The sequence below is a fragment of the Labrus mixtus genome, chromosome 9 (genome assembly GCF_963584025.1).
Source record: "Labrus mixtus chromosome 9, fLabMix1.1, whole genome shotgun sequence".
In the NCBI taxonomy this organism is placed as follows: domain Eukaryota; kingdom Metazoa; phylum Chordata; class Actinopteri; order Labriformes; family Labridae; genus Labrus; species Labrus mixtus.
In genome coordinates, this window is record NC_083620.1 from 21658901 (window position 1) to 21683241 (window position 24341).

Here is a 24341-nt window from a genome sequence, read left to right on the forward strand (position 1 = left end):
AGGAGGGAGGATGGTGGAGTGAGGCAGGCAGGGTGGGGCTGCTGAGTGACGGAGCCAGAGCCGGGAGAGAGAGGGAGCTGCTCAACAGAGGACCAAGAAACAGAAGGAGGAGGAGGAGGAGGAGGAGAGAGAGAGAGAGAGCGTATCCACAGGACGTGAGAGCCGGCATCAGAGGAGGAAGCTGGGAGGGGGGGTGGGGGGGGCTTCCGTACTGGATGGGCCCAGCGATGCCTTGATGGAGCATGGGCCAGGTTTTAGGATTCTCCCACTGCCGTGAGTCTGTGTTCTTTTGCTGTTTCCTCTCGCATTAGTTTATGTTCTTAACATATTCCAGCTCAGCAATCTTTGCTAGATAACTGCCGTAGGCATCGTATGTGTTAGCTCAGCCTCCCCTCCCCTTCCTGCCTACTCTCCATTCCTCTCTCCTGCTCCTACCTCTAATAAACACATGGCTGAGTGGATGAATGCAGTGCAGGAAGGAGACCTATTCTGTTGTTTTTGCTCTTATTGATTTGCAGACGTTTGTGTGCTTGTGTGCAAGACTCTCTGCATTGTAAAGAATTCTAGTAATTTCTACCTTAAAGCTTTTGTAGGCTTTCATATCAGCCTTATTTATGTATTTTTAAGTGTTCATCCTTGTGTTCTGTGATAGTAAACCAGAGTGGTTTACAGTTTAATTGTTATTTGTTAACACGTGCAGAATAGAGAATTAGCTGAACTATTTGCTCCTTGGCTGATTCACTAGCTAATGTCATGCTGGCTGTCTAACATAGTGAAGGCCTTTACTGCTGCCAGTTCAGCTCTGAAAGGAAATATGTCTGTAGTCACTGACAGACGGTCTGCAACTAAAGTGTCACATCCCTTTTTGTTTGGAATTGATATACAAACAATGTTATGTATCAGTACAGCAGACTATGAACACCCTGACTCATGATACAGTTAACGAATAGCTGGTGCCAAATATGAATATTTTAATTAAAAAAATATATACAGCCTGCTGAACAGATTTCCCTGATACTTTGACTCACCACCTCATGACTCCTCACAGTGACTCTTACAGCATGAATGAGAGTAAAATGAACGTTTGCTCCAAGAGGAAGTTGACAGCGGGATGAAAACAAAAGAAGAAGAGGAAGACAGCAGGATAATGTGAGACAGCAGGATAAAGAAGTTAAGAGATGGAACATGATAAGAAGGGAAACTGACACCTACTATCACGGTTTCAAAGTGGAATCAAACAGATATAGCATACAGATGTAGCTTAGTCAAACAGATAAACCATACTTCATTGTAATTACTCTTAAAAATGAATCATGTCATGTGAGTTCACCTATGCTGGATATGTTTTGAGGCATTGTTAGATTGATCTGCGTCTTTAGTTCTTTTGCCATTGAATGTTTACTCAGATTGATGTTGTATGTTGTTTTCTTTCAGAGGAATATGGCTCAGTGGCATCCACTCCTGACTCCACTCCTCCATGCACCGACGGTAATGAAGCATGTTCATCTACTGAGCAATTCTGTTGGGGAATACTACAACAGAAGAATACATCTGAGAGCCTTTCAAACACTAACACCGAGGATCAACGTTTAAACACAAGGGTGTATTTTTGGAAGGCGAGGTGTTTTTCCTCTCACCAAAGAGGGTTTCATTCATTTTGGATGTCACACTTCTTTTTAGCAGACATCAAGAGACACACCTGGCTGCTTTCATCTGACAAATCTATTTATGACGAGCTAAATAACTCTCCCTGTCGGACATTGTTCTAGTACACACACAGTTAGAGGTTAGAGTGTCTCTATAATTGGGAGCTTTAGGATGACGATGCTTGTTGTTTTTGTCTCCATTCAGGTGGAAATGAAGAGTCGGAGCTGTTCGAGCTGCAAACAGCGAGGGAATGGTCCGACGACGACGACGGAGGAAGTGGAGATCCAGACGATGACGATGGATTGGCCTCATCTCCCTCCATCTGGGGCACGCCACGTCAGCACTCCTACGAGCTGACTTTCTCTTACATTGCCATCGCCGAGGCAGAAGCGGTGGGATCCTCGCGACACACCCGGGACCGGCGCAGGACCCACTCCCGGGGAAGTCGCGCTCCTCTGATCCGCACAGACACCCTGGAAACACTGTTGGACTCCCCCGACGTGGACTGGGACCCTCAAGCCTTCCTCAGCCGAGAGGAAGAAGAGGAAGCGTCCCTGAGGAGAGAACAGGAGAGGGCGGCGTTGAGGAGGGAGCAACACAGACAAATTGAGACTATCACAATCCAGCCCTCGCCCCAAAATCTGGAGCAGGAAAATCAGGAGAGAGACGCAGAAACCCAACGAGAGGAGCCACTGTGCAGTCAGACTCAGACTGTCCACGACCCCTCTCGATCTCTGTCTTCCCAGGATCCCTCACAGACACTTCAGGGTGAGAAACACACAGAGGAGGTTGTTTGATTCTGTGTTGTGTAGCGTAGTATCATAACTGAAGAGGCTATTTGCGCGAGTAACACTTGACTTCAAGTTGGTTGTAAAGCACAGTAAGCAAAAGACAGAAGTGTAAATCGACTGGACATCAACATAAACTTTCTTTAATTAGCTGCATGTATCTATTTCTAACCAGGCAGCCATTAGCTCTGTCCACATAGTCAAACATTACTATCAAACATCTTACCAAGTATTTACCTGATAAAATTAGGAAAATAAGCCATTTGATTATAGGAGTGTGACTCATTTAACATGTTCACATACAGTTTACATGATTGACAGATTTAGCTTTCCTTCTCCAAATAATGCGAATGTTCGCCCATCTTATTTTCACAGATATCTTTTTCTACCATCCTGTCTCATGGTTGGATATAAAACCATGACGTGCAAGGAGCTTGACCTGTATTCCTTTTCTTTATGACGTTAAATGTTTTACTTAAGAGCATCATAGAAGCCGACATTATGACGACACATGACTTAATGTCAACTGTGCCAAAATTTTATTGGATCGTTTTTTTTTTTGTTTTTTTTTTGGGGTGGTGGGGGGCAGAGGCCGATCATGTTCTTAATACATGGGGATATGTAAGTGTCATATCATCAGATTTTTCACATCTTCTTCTTCTTGGCTAGCTGTGACAAATCAAACATGTGAGATGAGCTTTTAGGTAATGTTCTGATGTCTAATCAGCCCAGCATTCACCACAGTCCTCACCTTGTTGTTTTTTAGTATTTAAGAGACATTTCAACGTAATATGTTGAGAAAACTTAATCCAAACAACATTTTTAATGTGTAATTAAATATGCGGACATAGACAGTTTCTTAAAACTTTTAGTATAAATAACAAATCAGCTTCAATTAATTAGTTTTAATGAACATGATTCATTTTTAATTGTAACTTCAACAGTGCATTCATATTTATATTTGAATTATATTCATAAACCCATTCAAAACTGCATTGTACTTTGTATTTTGTGTATTTTGTTTAAGTATTTAAACTTTCTGGACTTGTATCTCACAGTCATATCAGACATGTTCCAGTCTAAATACTCTGGCAAGTTAAGGTCCTAAATGTTCTCACATTTGACTTCAGGTTGACGATGTGCAGATACTAAGTGGTGACGTCATCATGAACATTGATATCATCTTTTGTTTCCCAGCAGCGGCATCCCCCGAGCCAGAGTCTCCTGTCTCCAGGGAAACCATTTCGGTCAAGCTGCTCACATCTGTGCAACCCAGAGGCCCGGCGTCTTCATCGCAAGCTGCCATCGGTCTAAACTCTCAGGAACAGCTGGTCAGCGAGCACTGGTTTTCAGCACTCAACCTATCAGAGGAACCGACAGTATGCATGCGAGTAGCAGGTACGACAGTCACATCAGTCCTCTGTCCTCTTAGAATGACCTCCCCCTCCTCCTCTCTGGTGTCTTTGTCTTTGTTGCTGAGCGAGTAGCTTCTACTCTGCTGGTTAATCGATGCTTTAAATAAAGAAAATATCAGATTTCGCTTTCAGGGCCTTCAAAGGCAGGCGGACAAAGATGGACCCTCCCATTCAGTCCTTGCTGCGCATTGTTACCCTCTCTGAGAATTTCAGGGATGGTTGTGCTAATTGTGAGGGAAGCATTTCTGGCATTGGCAGACTTTTTTGGATTTGTATGACGTCACTTCTGATGTCGGAATGAATCACTGTTAGTGACAAGCAGAGAGATAGTCACGTGTGTGTTTGGTTTTTTCTCGACTGCAGGCTTCTGTGATTCTCTTTGTAACTTAAAAGTGATTAAGACTGAGAAATGGAGAAAGAGAGATAACATCCTGGCCTCCACGTTTCTGGTATTTTAAGTGGACAGTTGGTCTTTAGAGAGCTCAGTCTTATTTTAGTGGATGTGGGGGGCAGTAAACCTTCACACTGATGAATGTGTGGTCAGGCTGATGACAGAGTTTAGGGTGTCCTGAATAAATAGCACACATGCATCCATTGGAGCATCATGTTTCATCTGGTTTTATAACAAACTTTTAGGGGCTGCAGATTAAACCTCAATTCTTCATTGGTGACTGATATGTGATTCTCGCACAGAGTTCAGGAAAAACCAAAACACCAAAGTGAATACTACCTCTACAGTATACAGTGTAATGTAATGCATGAGGATATCAGGAAAATAGTAATTCTGTGTATTACCTCTTCGCATTCAGATTTTCTCTTTTAGGTTTTTATGGTGATTTACTTTACCCTGAGTCAAGCTCATCTTTGTAATGAATTGTAAGTACAGGTTGCACTGTCACTTGTGGTGACATAACAGAAAATAGACCCTGGTTCTCCTGTTTCAGGTGTTGGACAGAACATGATGATGAACACAGCCCAAAATAACTCTACATTAACTCTATAACTATCTGAGTTCAAAGGAATAGAAAATATTCAGTCTGTTTCAACGTGAAAACTTTTGCTTCAACAAAGATGAAGTCATGTAGTAAATGTTGTGAATCTTCTTTTCTATCATCATCTCACTATGTGTGACGCTCTTGGAGTCTTGCAGAGAGTGGTGGGCGGTGCTGCGAGCAAGATTATTTTGGGCCTTTGGACTGCTGAGCGAGCAGGGCCAAAAACAGCTCAGAGGGGCGAGGGGGATCTCAGCGGGACAGAAAGAGGTAGCGGGACAGAGGCTGTGAGCGGAAACACTGGGAGCTGTAACCAAAATGGCCAGTAAAGGTGAGACTTTGGACTTAAAGTGAAAAACAAGACAGTTTGAAGTACCTATGCAGACTATGTCTTGGTATTCACTTGCAGTCTTCAGCAACTGCAAAGAGCTGTGTTTGAGTTCAGCGAGAAGAAAGGAGGCAGAGGAGAGTGTGAAGGGGAGGAAGACACTTTGAGTCTTTAGGAATTGACTGTCGAGCTTCTTAACTTCAATGTTTTCTTGAGTAAGCAGGACTTTCAGGGGACTGAAGGTGGGGAATTGACTGGATTTCTCTTCTCTCTGATCTTGTACATGTCTAGTCTCTGGATACAGCAGCTTCTGTCAGCGAAAACTTAACTTAAGAGCCGGCTCGTTCAGATGTAGCGGCGTACACGTTGTATCAGAGGCTTTAATGTAAATTTCCTTCGTTCCATTCAAATGAGGGTGAACTGTCCTGCTGTGGTGTGCTCATTGCAGATAGCTGTTGTAGTGTGTAATAACTTTGGCAGCTGGCCTCTCTTACATTTTAGTGCTTCCTCTTCAGGCTGAAGAGCTGGCACGAGCAGAGACATTTCAGACTGGACTACGGAAAGACTGTGACATACATGATGCTGATGTTAAATTGAAAGGATATCAGGCTGGGTTGAAATGAAGTGTAACTCATTGTGATTAATGTACTCACTGGATAATTGATTGCTTCAGTTACCCTGTGGGCTCTATTCTCATATACATTTATGTTGATTAGTTCACACTGATCATAGATGGTTGTTGATAGAAAAAGAGGGATTGAAGAAGTTTGTCCAGAGCGCTTTTAACGGCACCAATGTTTGTTTACTCCAACAACTCAAAAGAGTTCACAAGTACAGTTTATTTTTCTCCCATCAGGTTTTCAGATATTTCCTGTTTATGACACAAATTTGAAATTGGGCTTCAAGTCTCTACTTTTCATTGTGGCAAAAGAGTCATTGACTTTCTTGCTTACAGTTCTATGAGAAGATTGATACCACTGGCTGAATATGAACCTGGCAGTTAGCCTAGCTTAGCATAGAGATTAGAACGCTAACCTAGCTCTGAGAAAAGAAACACATTCAACCCCAGAATACGTATTGAGAGAGTATGCTTACAAACATTTTATCAGGGAATTTGTATCTGTACTAAAAGTCTAATACTACTCGTTGAAAATGGACCAGTGGAGACTGAAGGAAGTCACTTGGCAGAATAAGGTAAAAAAAATATATAGTTTAACGTTAGTTTCATAACAGAATTGATCCATCCATCCATTGTGTATACTGCTTACCCTGTTCAGGGTCGCGGGGGGGCTGTAGACAATTCAAGCTGTCAATGGGCAGGAGGTGGGAAACACTGGACTGGGCTGGTCACCAGTCAATTAAAGGGCTGATATACAGAGACAAACAACCAGTTACACTCACATCCACACCTAAAGACAACGTAGAGTCCCCAAATAGCCAACCCAACCAAATCATAACGAGCATGTCCTTTGACTGTGGGAGGAAGCCCGAGTATCTGAAGTGAACTCGTGCATGCATAGTGGGAACATGCAAACTCCAGACAGAAAGGCCTGTCTGAGCGGGATTCAAATCAGGAACCTTCTTGCTGTTAGGCAACGGCGAACAGCACCTCGATGCAGCCCCTACAAATTCTAAAACATACAGAAATGAAAAAATATGTAGAAAGTTCAGTGTGCTAGTATCAGGAGTTTGTTCTCTTTGGACACAATGATGTTTCCTGAATTAATGCTAAGCTAGCAGCTGCTCTCTGTAGACGGATAATTACAGTATACAAACATATCAAAGAATGATGTCAATCTTTTTGTCTCACTCTTGTTCGGAAAGCAAATCGACTCATATCCTTATTTATAGACTCTGCCATTTCTAGTTATTAAAACCTTGTTAGGTGACTTTCAAAACCGTGAGTTGGAGTTACAGATGAATGCAGGACGTATGTAGTTTTACATTCAAGTACAGTGCCTGTGTTATCAAATATAGTAGCTGTCTGATCTATGTTTCCATTGTGATTAATTGTGTCCGAGAATAAGAGCTGCACAAACAAACATGTTGGACAGGTGTGTTCCCGGCCAGGGGCATCATGGGTATTACTTGTGTGCAGTGATGCTTATATAAATAATCCATGTGCTGTCAGTGCAAGCTTTTCAAAGAGGCTTCCCTTTATTGTTATGCTCAGGCTTAGCATTATACTGAATGACGAGCACAAAGCTACAGAATACACTGTCTGACAGTTCTGTACTGTAGACAACATCCCCTGTAATAACACAGCACAGAAATCCCTGCTTTCACTCTGGGTTGCATGCAATTCTATTTAGTATTGTTGTTGTTTAGAAATGCCTCAAGTTTTCATTCATAAAGGTTTTAGCATTATTGAAATATTCACTAGTGTACTCGTGCAAACTTTAATCATTTGGCGCCTCAGTCACCATGGCAGTTGTTGCTGGGATACCATAAAGATTACCAATAGGGTGTGGAAAGGGGCCTGCTGACAACCTGACGTCCACCAGCAGGTGCTGTGAAATGCTGCATTTAAATTCTCCTCGACCACTCTCCTCCCTCTTTCATCTGAGGGCTAAATTTAACTTGAGCTGGAGCCTGACGCGTCCTGTTAGCTGCTGCTGTGTGTCCTCTCGTGCTGGAGGCTGGAAATCCCTCTCTGCCTCATGTGTCATGTCCCTGTCCCTAAGTCTGAACTGCTGTATTTCCCGGTATGTCCCATAGGCAACAGGAATTCTGTTGCCCAGAAATGAAAGAATCTGTGGTTGCCAACGGATCTCGACTCTTGAGTGATGTTGCTGCAGCTGCTCTGTGAAAACTAGGAAGGACGCAGTGATGCTGTCAGCTGTTTGAAGCGAGGAAACCTCCCATTTCAAAATATAAAGATATATATACATCCCCCTGTTTTTTTCTCCTCTTTATTTTTTTCATGCAAACTATACACTGCGTGTCCTTCATAATGTCACCCTCTTCCTCTCTTGTGCTTTTTCACCTTCCTGTCTGACCCTTTTCTGTCCTTGTCCCTCAGTGATGGACCTGATCTTCTGGAAGGACACGGAGCGAACAGGCATGGTGCTCACAGGGTTGGTGGTGGGCCTACTGGCCCTGTTCCAGCTCAGCATCATCACTGTGGTCTCCATGGCCTCCCTGGCTGTCATGTGCTTCACCATCTCAGTGAGGATCTACTACCAAGTCCTCCACATCCTCAACTGGGGGGACGGGAAACACCCTTTCCAGTAAGATGCTTTTCCTTTTTATAGTTCTTAATTTAATTTTCTTTCTCTTTTTTGTGATTTTTTTTTTTTCATACATAATAAAGACAGATCTCAGCACAGTCACAGTGCATAAATGTTTTCCAAAACTCACACCTGAGATCATTTAGCCAAAGGCCTGTCCAATCCACTCTTCATTATCCGTCAGCTGTGATGAAGAGATTAAGAGATAAAGTGAGATTAGAGGTGAAACCAAGTGGCAACCTCCGGTCTCCGGAAAAATTAAGCCAATGCGGAAGTGCAAAATCCTGCAGTTTGTCGAGTGTCCGCTTGAGGCTGGCTCCAGGAACAAAGAAATCACATTCACATGACAGGCAAAAGAGACATTTTTACAACATAAATAAACATGTTTACAGCCTGGTACAAAAAACGAAATAGGTCTGATTAGTTGTTGTCATCACTGGCACACACTGTACGGGGGGGGGTGAATATTTTTTAAATTTTTTTCAAAGATTTTGAAAACAATTTGTGTTATCCATAGTTAGGCGCGTAGCTGACATGATTGACATGTGGACGCGATGTAACGGTTCATCAAGAGGCTTAAAACCCGGCTCAGCTTCGGCTCTCAGCGTGACGTTATGTTGACCATGGCTGCCGCTGCTGATGAGCCTCCGGAACCCCCTACCGTAACAGATGGCTGACGTCACTCACGCTTCGTCTATTAATATTTACAGTCTGAGTGAAACTGACCTTAAATCGCAGTTAAACATTCACGTTAGAGGGCATTTAAAATTCTTTAATCAGTTACTGTGATGTCTTACAATTTATCAATGATTGCAATATTACTGTTAGTAATATTATCATTATTGTGGGCCACATATTGTATAGTATGTTACCCTCTCACTGCTCTTACAACCAGTAGTAGAATCTATTTATGGCTGTGTGCTGGCGAGATGCTTCTATAAAGCTGGGGTTAAGTTTAGATTCAAGTGGTTAAAACTTTGTAAACACAAGGCTTGTAATTATGATGTGCTATGTCAGGTTATGTAGCTTGTGTTTTAACGTTTTTCTCTTCATTATTTAGTTGAGTTGTCTTTGATAAATAGAAAGTTCTGTCTGAATCATTGATCAACAGTTCTCAGAGGGGGTTTATATTTGAGCCTGATGGATTTCTGTCATGTAATACTGTGTCTCTTAAAATCCTTATTTGATAAAAACTCAAGGACCGATGAACCTCACGTCCTCTTTTCATTGCCTTATTTCTGCTCAGGTCATACTTGGATCTGGACATCAGTTTCAGCGGAGAGGAAGCTGACGGCTACATGCAGAAAGCCATCGTCATGGCTCTGTCTGCAGTGGACTCGCTTAAGGGACTTTTTTTCGTTGGAAACCTCTTTGAGTCCCTCAAGGTGAGCTATAATTAAATATGTCCTTGTGTGTGCGTGTGCGTGTGTAGTTGTGTGTGTGCTGGCTGTGTTCACTGTCTTAACGACCTGTTCTCAAAGATTTTCCTCACCCTGTCCACAACCTCTCCTCCTTATTAACCCACGCATCAGCACGTCTCTACTTTCTTTCATTTTGCTCTTTTTTCCATTAACCTCTTCCTTTTATCACTGACGATGCCATCGCCATGCCAACTGTCTGTCAAATTATGCTAAAACCTGAAGACTGCTCCTAAATTTTGCTTTCAAAATCACTGAAGGCAACTGTGAGCCTCAATGACGCTGTCTTTTTGTGATCATGTGGAAAGCAATGTCTAATAGAAGGCAGTCTGCCCTCGCCTTTACACGATTTTCCTTTTCCCCCCAAAATATACGTAATGTCATTTTTCATGAATAACAACACAGCAAAAACACATTCCATATATTCTTTGAGTTTAAGCCATTTTTTTTTTTTTTTATCCAGCCTCTTGCTATGCTGCTCATCCTAACACAGCCAAACAGTTCTGAAGATATTTATGAAATCAATCAGTCTGTATCACATGTCATCATATAACTAACATATAGACCAATGTTTCCATATACAGCATATATATAATCTATGCTTTTATTTGTCTGGATAACAGTTCATAGGATACTGTTGCTGTTCCAAGGACATGAAACTTCAATTATTCCCAACCTGTGATATAAATGCACCACCGCTGCTTTGGATTGAAATAAAGATCTGAAGTGTTTTTAAAGCCCTGGTACTTTATGACATCATCGATCATAGAAAAAGTCGTACAATTGACAAACTCAATCAAAACCATACAGTTTATATAAATGGCTTTCTTGCACTGTTTTCGATTGTTGCAAAGTGATATTATATTAAAGGGTTCATATCAAGTATTTTAAATGTTCTGAGTACAGACAGGGAGTGTTTGCCTGATGAGCATAGACAAAGTAATGTTGATATGTTTAAGTGGAGCAGTCAAAGCACATACAATAAATGTAAGCATCGCAAGGGCTACTCATGACATGATACCATAAGAGAGCATTAGACAGCATTAGATACATGGACCAGGATAAGTTAACCATAATATCACTGTACAGTGATCTACAATAACTGATATATGGAGAGACAATCGTATGAGGGTGAATAATTCAGACACTTTTCTTACCCTGATTATTTTTTAAGTGATTTGTGTTTCATTCCCTCATGGACTGAGGCTGAAATGTCCAATGAGTTTTTGTTTTCACATCCGATTATAAATCCAGTCCTATCAATACATTTATGACTGTTCAGTACTGAACAGTAGCAGTACGGCAGCACGCAGACTCTTAACACATTTACAGTAAACGCTGAGTAAGTGTGAACTGACTGAGCCCCCTAAACCCCTGCACCCCCCACTCTCAACCCTGACCTGGCCGGTATGTGACATGGCACACAGACGGAGGTACGCTGGAGACGCCCGGGATCAGCTGGAATCTCTTTCCATCTGAGACAGGGGTGTCCCATATCAGAGCAACACTGGATCCTAGACCAGGAGTTGTGACACTGTGGGGTATAAGGGGAAACACTGCAAACCATATTTGGAGTCTCGGACTGTTCCAGTTTTTCTTCTTCAATGAAATAAAATGGATGTGAGTCATGACTCGTCTGTTGTTAACCGGCTTGTGTATCTCTTGGTCTTAGCTCCTGGTTCTGATGTACCTTGTGACGTACCTGGGAGAGCTGTGCAATGGCCTTACTCTGCTCATCATCAGTAAGAAGCTTTGTAAAAACAGGATCTGCTAACAGACTGAATGGCAGCCGCATTACTTTCTCCTTTTCTTCTTTTCTTCTTCAGGTGTGATCGCCGTCTTTTCTCTGCCACTTTTCTACAGACAGCGCCAGGTAATAACTCTCTTCTTCATTCTTACCACTGCTCTTTTATATGTCACAGTCAGTAATCGATTGTTTTCTTTCTTTCACAGGAGCAGGTGGACGCCTACATTGGAAAAATCCAGGCCCAAATTGACAACTTTAAGGACACGTGAGTATGGCGCCATCTTCTGGCACAATGTTGCCATCAGCACAAATATGACGAGTTTTTCAGTTAGATGGCTGGTTTACTGATCACCCTGAACGGGATAAGTGAAATAAAAAACAGATCGATGGATAGTGTCTTTAGTTCATGCTGACGACACTTGGTGTAATGTGTGAGTAGTAAAGTGCTAACATGTTCTTTCTTTATTTACAATAGATGCTTCCACTTTAAGGCAGATGTACTGTGCATCGGCAAAAACATTTTAGAACAATACAACTTGTAAAAATCTTTCCCGCTCTTTCCTGAGTCTTTTTTTCTTTTTTGTCAGAAAAAGTTGGATTTCGGTAAAACCCTGTTTCCAAAACTGTTGGGACGTTGTGTAAAACATAAATAAAAACAGAATGTGATAATTTCCAAAAATAGAAACCCCATAATTGTTTGACAAAAGCACAAAGACAACTTGTCCATTATTGAATCTGAGAAATATTTTTTTTTTTAAATTGGTACGAATGCAGGAAAAGAAATGATTGCTGGTTAAAAATTTCCTGTGGGAGTCTCTCAGGCCCAATCACCTAGACGTGAAAACTATTTACCAGTAAATATGTCACTGTTTCTGGCTTTAAAGTATGAATGTAGGAGGTGCAGGTAGCCTTTAGTGCGCGCGTCCCATGTACGGCCTGGGTTTGAATCCGGCTCGTTTCCTGCACGCCTCTCTCTCTCTCTCTCTCTCTCTCTCTCTCTCTCTCCAATTTCTGACTCCACTGTCCTGTTTCTAAAAAAAAGGCATAAAAAGCCCCAAAATAAACCTTAAATGTAATATTACCTTACAAGAATCTTGCTTATGACATTTTTTGCAGTTAAAAGTTATATTTCTATACTTTTAGCAGTCCCAGATTGTTACTTGTCTTTAGCTGTTCATTGTTTGTCATTTGTTGACTACTGACTACTCTTCTATTTGTCTTCCACAGCTTGCATAGACTTGCCCAAGGCGGTGGCCCTCCTCCTGACTCAACTCCTGGTGGCGCTAAACCCAAAGCCCAGTAAAAACTGATGGACAAGGACTTACAGAACAATCTCCCAGAGTTACAGGCTGTCACTCACATGTCTTACCCAGCAGTCTGCGCTCAGAGCTCCACAGAATGGAGCTCCAGAGACCGAGGAAGGGACGGGAGGTTACTTAATTGGACAATGATGAAGATGACGCATGGTACTTTATACTCTAGCTGTATCTTAGTTAAGGGATTGGAGGTTGGGGTGTCGGTTTGAAAAATAATCAAGGTGTATGAATCCTGGATGAGACTCTTGCTGCTGACATCAGAGATGCAAAGATGCAGCTCGTCGTATTCTTTGAAATAATCGTTGTTTTTAATATGTTAATATGACTCAAGAAGTGTCTTAGATAGAGGAAAGCTGTAGTCCAAATGAGGTACTAAGACCAAGAACCAAGAATGGAAAGTTCCCACACCGATGGCTACTCACCTGAGAAAAAGAGAAGTGAGTTGCTATGGTGACAAAAACAAGGGTAAACATTATTCATGGCAATTAAGGATGCATGTGTCACACTTGAATGCATTCTCAATCTCATGACAGTTTATGTGTGTGTATGTGAGTGTGTCTGTGTTATGCCTCACACACTGCTTGCATTATGAAAAAAAACATACCAACAAGAAATTAAAGCCACATTTCTCTTTTATTATCCAACACTTTCTGTTTCTTCTCATCCACACAGCCATTCACCTTAGGCCACTCAAGTGTTCATTATTTTAATTTTTCATGTTGTATTTTGTCACTTCATCACTTTCACCACAAGGGGCAGCTTTCCTTCCCCCGTTTGAATAAATAGGAAGTGTAAACCTAACATGTTTAAAGAGAGACAAAGAGATGTATTCCCTCCCTTGCTACAGCCTCTTTTAATGTACATGTATCATAATCCAGTGAAATCACTTTTCAGTATGTTCCCCTCTGATCCTCTCTGAGCTCTTTGTGAACATCTCCAGCCTTGTGAAGGAATGTGGGAGTGAAATACAGCAGGTGCCTTTCTAACTGCAGGTTATAGTGCATGATCAGATTCACAGTGCTCACGGCTGCTGACAACAGCTTACGTCTCCTCCCATCGCCTTCCTGAGAATGGTGTTATGTATGTGTGTGATAGAACGTGTGTCATGACAAGGTATCTTATACAGAGTTGTAAGTAGTTCAGTTTTAGGAATAATAAAAATAATTCAGGACACTCTGCAGTTCAAGTCCACATTTACCGTGCTTTGTAGTCCTCGCTAAATATGTGTTTATTCCTATGAAAGCCTTATTTTGGTCTAGTTAGCACTGTTACGTTTGCAGACACGTTCCATAAAGAAAACCCCAAAATATGTTGGCTTTGATAATCTTCATGAACTGCTTAGCTCTGGACGCACACACACATATACACACACACGCACACACACACTGGCCTACAGTTTCTGAACCGCTGCAAATTAAAAAATGTGTCTCTGATTTTCACCCATCAGCAAAGACTATAGCTACACAATGAATTAAAGATCACCAGCTCCTTGTGATTTATTTATTAAAACCAAACTGCTGTAAGTGTAGTCGTGTAGCTCTGTCTCAATAAGTCGAGATACTTTTTGTTTGTTTTCTGCATGTCAGAAGAAAGAGAAACTAAATCCAAACATAAAAGTAACTCTTAGTTTTATTCAAAATCTGTCAACACATGCAATATAGTTTATTATTTACTATACTTAAAAACAACTAGAGTTTTAATCAGGGTAAAATAAACACACTCAGAGAAAGCAATAGATAAAATAGACTTCAAATATAATCTGTTTCACTTTGCAAAAGACCCAAAAGAAATAATACAAATAAAGAAGGTAGTCCTATATCTGGCCCCACAACTTTACATTAATTCTACCTTTATGGATTTTCAGACTTGTCAGTAAAGGTTCAGGTCATTTTAGTCATCATCGTAATCTGTAGGATATTAGGTTCTAAGGATATGACACCAAAACATTCAGTGGCTGTTACAGGTTGTTTGTTTCCAATTTTTTTTTTTTTTTTTTACACTGGCAGGTCAGATTTAAAGTCACAGAGATGAATAGTTTGTTAAAACATAAATTTTTTTGAAACTTTAGCCTACATCTTGCAGGTCAGTTTTTCCAGCATCCAACCACAAGGAGGCGCCAGAATTCAAAGCATTGCTTAGAAGGCTTTTTTTTTTCCAAGTGTGACAGTTTAAGGTAGAGAAATCAGTGAACACCTCGGATATAAGTCTGAAACACTCTCACATGTCTCATGAATATATAATATAATATAATATATAGCCAATATAAAGTCATGTGTTGTTCTGTTGCAGCTATACAGTCTTTAGCTGACCTGCTCAGGATCAGCAGGCTACAAATTAAAGTGGGTCAGGGGGTCTGAGCTGAGACGGTTTTATGTGACGTTCTCAAAATGGACATCAAGGTTGTCCGCTTCTCACCGGTGAGAACAAGTCAGGACTTGCCTGCAAAGTCAATGAGGCCTGGGAAGTGACACAGTTTTTAAATTGTAAGAGTTTCGGATTAAAAAAAAAAACAAAAAAAAACAAAGATATGGAAACAAATGTTTTTCATTGTAAAGATTCACAATTTTGTTTTAATTAAAAAAAGGCTACACTTCCAGGTTGGCTTTACTTTCATCAGCCTGCTCAGAGGTGGGCGGGGTTAGTCAAATGAATGTGAAGCTACTAAAGACCCGCCCTCACAGTGTGTATCTCTCATAGTAAAGTGCCACAGTGGATTTGGCAGGACCGCGCGCAGGATAAGAGGAGCGCTTTTTCTGCACGAGCCTACTCGCCATCATATAAGGATTAAGAGCTTGTTTGTTTGTTTTTTTTAAAAGAAGAAATCGTCTTCTCATGGTGGGTCCTTTATCTTCCCCGCTAAGGAGAGCGCGGCGAAAAGTGGACTGATTGAATGTCACCTCCTGACACCATGGATTACAGCCGGACCTCGGCCCCTCCGGTGCCCCCCCACAACCCCAAAACCGACCGGCCGGGGCTGGCGCAGGAGCGGCTGTTAAAGTGCATCCTGCTCGGTGACGGAGCAGTGGGCAAAACCAGCCTGGTGGTCAGCTATACGACGAATGGATACCCGACCAGATACGTCCCTACTGCATTTGATGATTTCTCAGGTAAAGCAAAATACAAAAATGGAACAGTTTCACATTTGAAACATTTTGCCTTATTCCTTGATAGCCCTAAACACGGGGTCTATTCAAGGCTTACTTGCCCTGATTTTTCAGCATCAGAGGTTCTCACGGACCTCTTTTCAAAGTTGAAACTAACTTTAGAAGTGAGTCTGTTTCTTTCTAACTGCCTGATCCATCTGCTTTTCATTTTCTCTAAATTCTTCATCAGCTTCCTATTTTAAGCAATCTGTCAACCTGCCTGTTATTCCACTGGTGTGTTGGATGTGTTTGTGTTTCCTATTATCTCTTTTCTATCTGTGTCGATGCAGAGGACTTATCCTCCCTGATGGAGCAAGCAGGTTTTCATTTGGCTCAATTCCACCTTCCACCTTCTGTCTCACTTGTTCCTTCAAGTTTTGTTTACTGGGGGAAAAAAGTATAGAGAAGTCTTCAGAGGGGAAACTTGTTTTTAACTGATCAGTCTTGAAAATACACCTGTGACCTGCTGATCACCTTCATTGCTTCATGATAACGACATAAACACTGTCGACGCCTGAGGGACAGTTTGATTCACATTTGTGTAAACATTTTAAAGTGAGAGCTTCATTATTATGAAGTCACATGTTTAAAAGATCAAATGTTTTTCAAGAAGAAGAGTCAAACACTAGGCGTTGTTTCCTGTAAACTGACGTGTCAATTTATGCGTTTTCACCATTAACCTCTGCAATTTTCTATCATTACGCCGATGAGCTGTAAAACTAACAACTTGGCCCGAAGAAATCCAATAAAAACACTCTCTGAGAACGCACGCCGACCCGCAGACAAGCACTGTGGCTCAGCCCTCCTGTACAGAGCAGAGAGCGTCTCTGGTTCAGGGGTTTTGGATTGCACAACTCTGCCTATTGTTGTCGGCCTTGACCCATGGAGCCCTCTCCTCTATACTGGAATGGGCACATCTGTTGCGTCGGCTCAGAGGCAGCGATTGTCTTTCAGCCGGGGGCCTGACAGAGACTGATTGTGCAGTTCGGGGAGGGGGGGCCCTTAGTGGTGATGTCATTTCTCGGTGCCTGGAATCAGAGCGTCCTCTTGAAAGCTGACGTCTGGGCTGTTATGCAACGCCACAGGTGGAGGCAGAAAGGCAGAGGAGAGGGGACGATAAGGGCCAGTTTTGGTCTGGAAAATCAAAAGAAGTATCATATGTCAGAGATTAAGAAATGATTACACGAGGGCAGCTCACTCTCTTGCTCTCCTTTCATCCAGCTTTCTCCTTTGCTGTAGTTGAAACCCGGGCGCTATGATGCCTGTCCTACTACTTGAGTAGTTCCAGCAAACTCTTTGATCAGGTGGCACGACCCACCACACACTCCAGGCGCAGTGTAAATGTTTCCATGTGCCTGCTGCTCGGCATTGTGCTCGCTCTCCTGAAAAGAATAAATGGCTCCGTAATGAAACTCGCTGCAAGATGACTCATCCACTTTTCCAATCCCGAAATGGGGCCTATTGGAGGAGAGTCATTGCACAAACAACAATCTGCTCTGGTTTACCCCCCCCCCCCCTATAAGACAACCTTTGAATGGCCTCTGTCAAAACACAAGAGAGTACAAAGCTCACAGAGAGGTCCCACAGACTGTAAAGTGTTATGGTCTCGGCAGTGACAGAGGCAGGCAGGCAGGCAGGCAGGCTGGGTGGGCAGGCGAGGCAGAGGAGGCCGTCGTCTGTGAGCTGGAAGAGCGGAGCAGGGGGTCTTTGTGTTTTCAACTGGCAGACTTTTGTTTATTCCAGAAAATATTCCGCTGGGTGGTTAAGTGTGTGTGTGTGTGTGTGTGTGTTAACTCGGTAAGTGTCAGGTGGGAACTTAACAGCGTAGACAGCTTTATAGTCGTTACAACAGCTGTGTCTTATTTTCTCTGTCTGCCCTTTTCTGTCTCTACAGCTGTGGTTCAGGTGGATGGAAACCCGGTGAGACTCCAGCTTTGTGACACAGCGGGACAGGTGAGTTCTGTTTACACACAAGCACATCGCTGCCCTGTGAAGTGGCCTGCTATCAACATCACAATAGTCCCTCTCACATTCAGTTCAAGGCAGGATACCTACACCTCTGTTACGCCTCGTCTGCTATGTAAGATCCACAGAGTAACCACTATCCACTGTAATGGTGGGGCATAGTCAGTCGGCCTCAAGCTGATGTGAAGCTCCTTCCATCGTGCCTCCTGTGCAGTAAAGAAACGTAGAATCACACACTGGGACACAGATATTTCACTGTTGCATGTTCAATGTAAAAGTACAAAGGCGGAGTGACAGTGAATCTTCTTTTTGGGTCTGTTACAAAGGGCTTATATTCCTGATGCCTCACAACCTTTGCTTCATATACATATCACAGTTTAGCAATATAGCGTTCTGTCTTTATGGATGGAAATGTCATTTGGTCTGTGACGAAACTACTTTTGTTCAGAAATCAATTAATATTTACAGAAAGTGTTAAATTTGACTGTTAAAAGCAGCAGGATGAGATTATTTGTCAGAAATCCCTACATACACATGTACAGGGCAAGATCAACAAAGAGATAAGAGGTCCTATTGTGTCCACAGGAGGCGCCAAAATCAACCCAAACCAAAAGTCCCTCACAGGATCTTTTAATGACGAAATATCTACAATGCTCGTAAATGTCACATCGGCCTCAGCACTTAGAGCTAATTAGAAAGTACGACTTAGATTACACATTCAAATATTATTTGAAACGGAACAGATTAAACTAGTTTAACATCGGCATTTCAGGGTTTTTTTATTGTAATTTTGTATGCTAAATTTAGCATTTAGGCCAAAGCACTACTGACTTTCCTGTTGACCTCAGCACTTTGTCTTCAATGCGAATCAGCAACCCTGCTAAGTGCTAACACATTACAATATGAATCTCAACATAGCAAATGCTTTTATATCTGCAGGTTAATTAACTTTCTGAGCGTGTTAGCATGCTGAGGTTAGCATTTAGGTCAAAGCACTGTTGTGCCTGAGTGCAGCCTCACAGAGCTGCTGAAAACTATCAGGCTAATTATAAAGCATTAATACCAAAGGTGTAGCCTACCAGCTTTCTACTCTTTTCTGGAGAATGTGTAGGAAGCAACTTCACACATGAACAGATTGAACAAATTCATTACGTGAAAAAAAAAAAAATAGGGTCCTTACATTCTTCATATGAGTCTTTGCCTGCTATTTCAGTGAGCTCATCCATATAGGAAATTCTTTGGCTCTGCCGTCAGTCTTAGATACAGGTAAAGGCTAGTCTAAGGCGTTGCATCAACAGGGTGCTCATGTTGAGGTTGGACCGGGGTTAACAAAGCAGAGAGACATGAAGATGATTTCTCTCTGTGGTTCAGGGAGTGTGCCAGGCAAAAGTGATTGACTCACTATTATGTTTGTACTGTGGGGCAATGTTGGTCAGCTCTGTTGTGAAAGTGTTTTATATAATCCAATTCCGTGGAGCCGCGCCTGGGAGGGAGCAGAATATTTGACATTCACAAACGCTGCGAGGGCCGGTTCTACGCAGAATCAAAGACAACTTGGCTGTAAAGTGGAATGAAGCATTCAAACAAGCCCGAATACATATAAAACCTCACAGCATGTTGCAAGCTGCACACTGTATCAAAACTGCACGCACAGAGGCACACACACACACACACACACACACACACACACACACACACACACACACACACACACACACACACACACACACACACACGCAGACAAGCCTGGGCGAACACGGGCAGATAAAAGGCGGCAATCACCTTCTGTAGTTAAGCAATTTCATAAGAGGGGAGCTTGGGCCAGAAACAGGTTGGGGTGTGCCAAAAAGAGAGATATAGAGAGAGAGAGGTAGAAAGTGAGTGAGGGAGACAAAGAGAGAAACACTCCAGAGAAAAGAGATAACAGCTGCCGTCAGAGCTGATAAACAAATTGGCTCCTTCTCCTGAGATGTTGACATGTGTGTAATGTGTGCAATCTGCAGATGGACTCACGTCATCAGATTGCAAAGTACAGCCAAAGCTTGTGTGGGATACGAGTTCAAAAGTGCCCGCTGTGTTTGTTGATCCTTAAATCCACGTTTTAAAGTTTCTTTTTTTTTTTTTTATATTTGAAAACCAGAAGGAGGTGGAAAAACAGGATTATGCAAGCAAATGAGAAGTTAGGGAATGAGTTGTGGATAGGAAGGGGTTAAGAAAAGGAAGGAAAGCTTTGTCTGCACACCTTAATCTGTGTGCTCGAAGGTGTGGGAGGCCCCTTGTTAGTCAAAGCCCTGTGGCTCCAAAGTGTTAATTTAAGAAATGACTGTAGATTATATAAATGGGTAGGTAGGGCTTGTGTATACTGTTGAGCACAATATAAAATCCCTGGAGACAGTTTTTGTAATGAATGGTTATAAGCATAATTCCCTTTCCTGTGATGTTATTACAAATCACTGAGCGCACATTAGAGCGAGTGAGGTAAGAAGTAAGGGAAAGTTTGTCACCATAATGTAAAGATGTGGAACAACTTAGAAATGTTGCTGGATATTCCTGAAACTTGCACATTAGCACAGTGCTAACTATCTGTTTCCTTCTCCATCAGGATGAATTTGACAAACTCCGCCATTTCTGCTACAGTCGCACCGACGCCCTGCTCCTCTGCTTCAGTGTGGTCAGCCCCGCCTCCTTTCAGAACGTCTGGGAGAAGTGGGTCCCCGAGATCCACCGCCGCTGCCCCCTCACGCCCATCCTCCTCGTGGGAACGCAGTGCGACCTGCGGCAGGACGTCAAGGTGCTGATCGAGCTGGCCAGGCGGCGGGAGACGCCCGTGCTGGAGGAGGACGCGAGAGCGCTGTCGGAAAAAATCGGCGCGGTGACGTACGTCGAGTGCTCGGCGCTGACGCAGAAAAACCTGAAGGAGGTGTTTGACGCCGCCATCGCTGTGGGGCTGCGGCACTCTGACAGGAGAGCTAGGAGGGAGAGGAAGGTCCGCAGCACGGCGGATAAGATGAAGATGCTCTCCAAGTCCTGGTGGAAGAAGTACGTGTGCGTCCAGTAGGGAGAAAGGAAATACATATCCAGTGCCTAATAATAATAACAGTGAAACTGCTGACTTATTTCGGTGACTGAGTTGGATGTAAGAACTGTCTTTACGCTCTCTAGGATGACCCAAGATGTGGTGGTCAGAATGACTTTAATTCAGGGAAGCAAACCGCAGCAGAGCGTATACCTGCCTGAGCTAAGTTTTTTTTTTTTCAGTTTGACCAGAATTGATTTCTTTCTTGATGCCTAAAAGACAGAGATTTTATGGCTGTAACCTTTGTCTAATCCTCGAAGAGAGTCAGGACTCTTAAATATGACTGTGACCAGCATTCAACCAAAAGAATTGAGCAAATAACGTTTGAAGACGCACGGACTGCAGATCAAACTGGACTTGTCCAAATGAAATATGAGCTGACATTAAGGGGAGCGGATGTTGTAGTAAAAGTGTACTCCTCCTGTGTGTCTAATTCAATATAATTCATTAACAAAATAAATTATTTGATGTGTTCTACACTGAAAATCAGCCCCAACACTTCTGATCATTTTTAATCGGTGAAATCAGAACATGATGTTTCTATAAACTCCTGAGCTTTAACCCCAAATAGAGCTTTAATCATAATGTTCTTGTCTAAAGTCGTTAGCAGTTGTGCACCTTGTTCTGTTTTTTTTAAATCAGAAGCATCTACAACTTCAGGTTGATGTGTAGGTGATCACATTTCTTTGAACTCATTCTCTTTTGGATTACAATCAAATGTAAATGAGTATAAATTCTTTACAGTTTTTTTTGGAGATGTGGTTTGAACATGTTTCTCGTCCATCCATTCAGGTCTGTATTTACCGAATGCTCCTGTAAGGATTTCTCTACACACAGCCTGTGTTTGTTGTTTGTGCCACATTTTGATCAGTTGATACAGCCGTCACATTGTGAGTGGACCACACAATTGGAGGTCTGTAAGCTTCCCGCCAATACACGCCTACTGCAAGAGATTAACGCAACAAAACATGGAAGGTTCGGAAATTCAGGCGTTTACTTCTTTATGAAAGCTTCGCCTGAAAGACTGCCATTTATTTTTTATGATAGAACTGTTACAAGATTACAGCAATAACCTGGGTTGTGCCACTGTACACTGCACTTATCAAACACAGTCTAAACACGTCACTCAACTCCTGCCATACAATGGCCTTTGGACAAGTGACGTGAATAAGTTATATAGCAGGAAAATGCAACTTTAGTGCTTGAGATGGAGGATGATTTCGAGGCACTGAAACCAAAGTGGTTCAGCGCCCTGCCCGCTGTTTTTGGATGATCACAGGGTCTTTCTTCGTCATCACAGACAGGGCCTTAAACAGATCATGTTACGTCTTTGTCGGTCAGTTCATTGGAGCGCTCTCCTCTTTTGAATGATCTGGTAAATGAGGTGAAATCACCAAAGAGACTGATTTTATGTTTGCTTCTTATTTTTCAGAAGCCTGTCGGTCAGCTCTGTCTGTCTGGGCCAATAAATGATCAACAGCAATACAGAGCAGATATATGAAATATGTATGTCATTATGTATGTTACATAATAATCAATTTTGATGTTTGTAATGTCATCAGGATAAATCTGTGTGTACGTGTATAAGTGACTCAGTCATTGTCTAAATGGTACTTAACAGTATGAGTGTCTTTGTTGGTGTCTGAGAGCAGGTTGTTGAGCTGTAAGAGCGGAACCAAATAAAATGTGAAATATTTAACCTGGTCTCTCTACTGCCTACTCTTCCATGGAGATAATGCAATCTTGAGTGTCACACTGTACGGACATGTATGTGACGATAAGAGTGGAAAGTCAAAGGGCACCAGAGTCTCAGTGTTTATTCTAAAGGTTGTCATGTGCTTGAATAGGAAATTTACCTCACAGAAAACTGGACTTTGTCCCCATTAAATACAGAATACATAAAAAAATGTGGGTTAAAAGCAAAAGTTTACCCAACCTTTATGAGGTATGAGGCTCCCTTAAATAGGAAAACACATTCATCCTTAGTGAGGAAAAGAGAACATTAAGCATAATAATGAATAAAAAGCTTGTTGGAAGTATAACAAGTCATGTTATATTTAGTTAGTCAAACATTTATACAAAACAGTAAAGAATAGCCAAAAACTTATTTCCATTCGGGTCATTGTTCAAAATAAAACATTCCCTATAAATCCACTGTATCGCACTCTTGCTAGTTTTGTTGATTGACTGTCCATTAAGAATGACTAAACTCGATAAAGTTGACTCAAATTTAAAAAAAATGCAGTGAAAAAGTAATGTACAAACTTGCTAGTAACACATAAAGAGTAAAAACACACTTACACATACACTCGTCAACTGAGTAGAAGGAACGGGCAGAGTAAAATACAATATCAAAGATTTTGTCTCAGAGGTTAAGTTAGTACAAAGACTTCTTACTATGCACATTCAGATAGTTATAATTGCCTGAAATGGGTTTTTTATCCTATTCATAGCCTAGTGTCTGCACCACAGTATACAACAATGGGCAGACAATGACAGCTAGCTAGGTATCTTGTACTTGTTTGGAAGCGCTAATGACAGGCTAGGCTGCTAAAAGAGATTGTGTGTCGTCTGGCAGGCTGCGGGTGAGTATTTTGTCCGGCCTCAGACTCGGTGAAATTAAGGTAGGAGTGGTGCCAACTGGTTTAATTATGATTGTCGGGATGGCTGCAATTTCCACCCATATTATAGAAGGCATTGTTTTGTCCTAGCAAGGCAGCCATCTTGTGAAACATTTAGCGTTGCGGTTTGTGTGTTTGACTCTACCTGTCCATTAGAAGTACAGGTTGTTGTCTTAGGATATTTTTAAGCTGTCAGTCATGAAACTAAAAGACAGGAAACACATCAGTGGTGACGTGTACATCATTCTCAAATAACAAAACTGCCCCAGAGGTAGAAAAGGGTTTGAAATCTCAAGAGACCTAAAGCAGGAGAGCTTGGTGTTACGCAAATACATGTGGGTTTTTCTTTCCCCTCATATGTAAACGTAAAGCATACTACTGAGCCAATAACAAACACTTTAGAGCTCATGTGGAACTGACCAAATATTATCTTTCTGTAGTTCTCCATGCATTGGGTCTTGAAGGAAAAACTAACATTTAAATGACCTTTGTTGCTCAACATGACGGCTTCCACTGTGGCAGATATAGAGTTCATTCCAACAGAGCCACTCAGAGAAACGGGAGCTTTAGTATCTGTCCTTGGTTTGGTCGACACCTGCTGAAGGGAAAGGGACCAAAGTCAGGTTTGAAGCAATCCTAAGGTCACCAGTACAAA

The 24341-nt window shown here is 42.1% G+C and overlaps 2 protein-coding genes across 3 annotated transcripts; both read left to right on the plus strand.

Moving 5' to 3' along the window:
* Positions 1-146: 146 nt before the first annotated feature.
* On the plus strand, positions 147-14054 carry rtn2a (reticulon 2a). 2 transcript variants are annotated; one of them, XM_061046886.1, is made up of 10 exons: positions 147-273; positions 1435-1488; positions 1852-2415; positions 3633-3833; positions 8193-8400; positions 9647-9785; positions 11491-11560; positions 11645-11691; positions 11772-11830; positions 12793-14054. In XM_061046886.1, exons 1-10 carry the CDS (start codon positions 243-245, stop codon positions 12866-12868), a joined length of 1449 nt encoding a protein of 482 aa, XP_060902869.1. In that variant the 5' UTR covers positions 147-242; the 3' UTR covers positions 12869-14054. The 2 variants fall into 2 exon arrangements, with proteins under 2 accessions (XP_060902869.1, XP_060902870.1); XM_061046887.1 differs by lacking the exons at positions 147-273; positions 1435-1488; positions 1852-2415; positions 3633-3833 and adding an exon at positions 5022-5173.
* A 1514-nt stretch (positions 14055-15568) lies between these two features.
* Positions 15569-22764, plus strand: rhoub (ras homolog family member Ub). Its single transcript, XM_061046888.1, has 3 exons — positions 15569-15988; positions 17919-17977; positions 20592-22764. The coding sequence occupies exons 1-3, from the start codon at positions 15772-15774 to the stop codon at positions 21045-21047; spliced, it is 732 nt and encodes a 243-aa protein (XP_060902871.1). The 5' UTR covers positions 15569-15771; the 3' UTR covers positions 21048-22764.
* The last annotated feature ends 1577 nt before the right edge of the window (positions 22765-24341 follow it).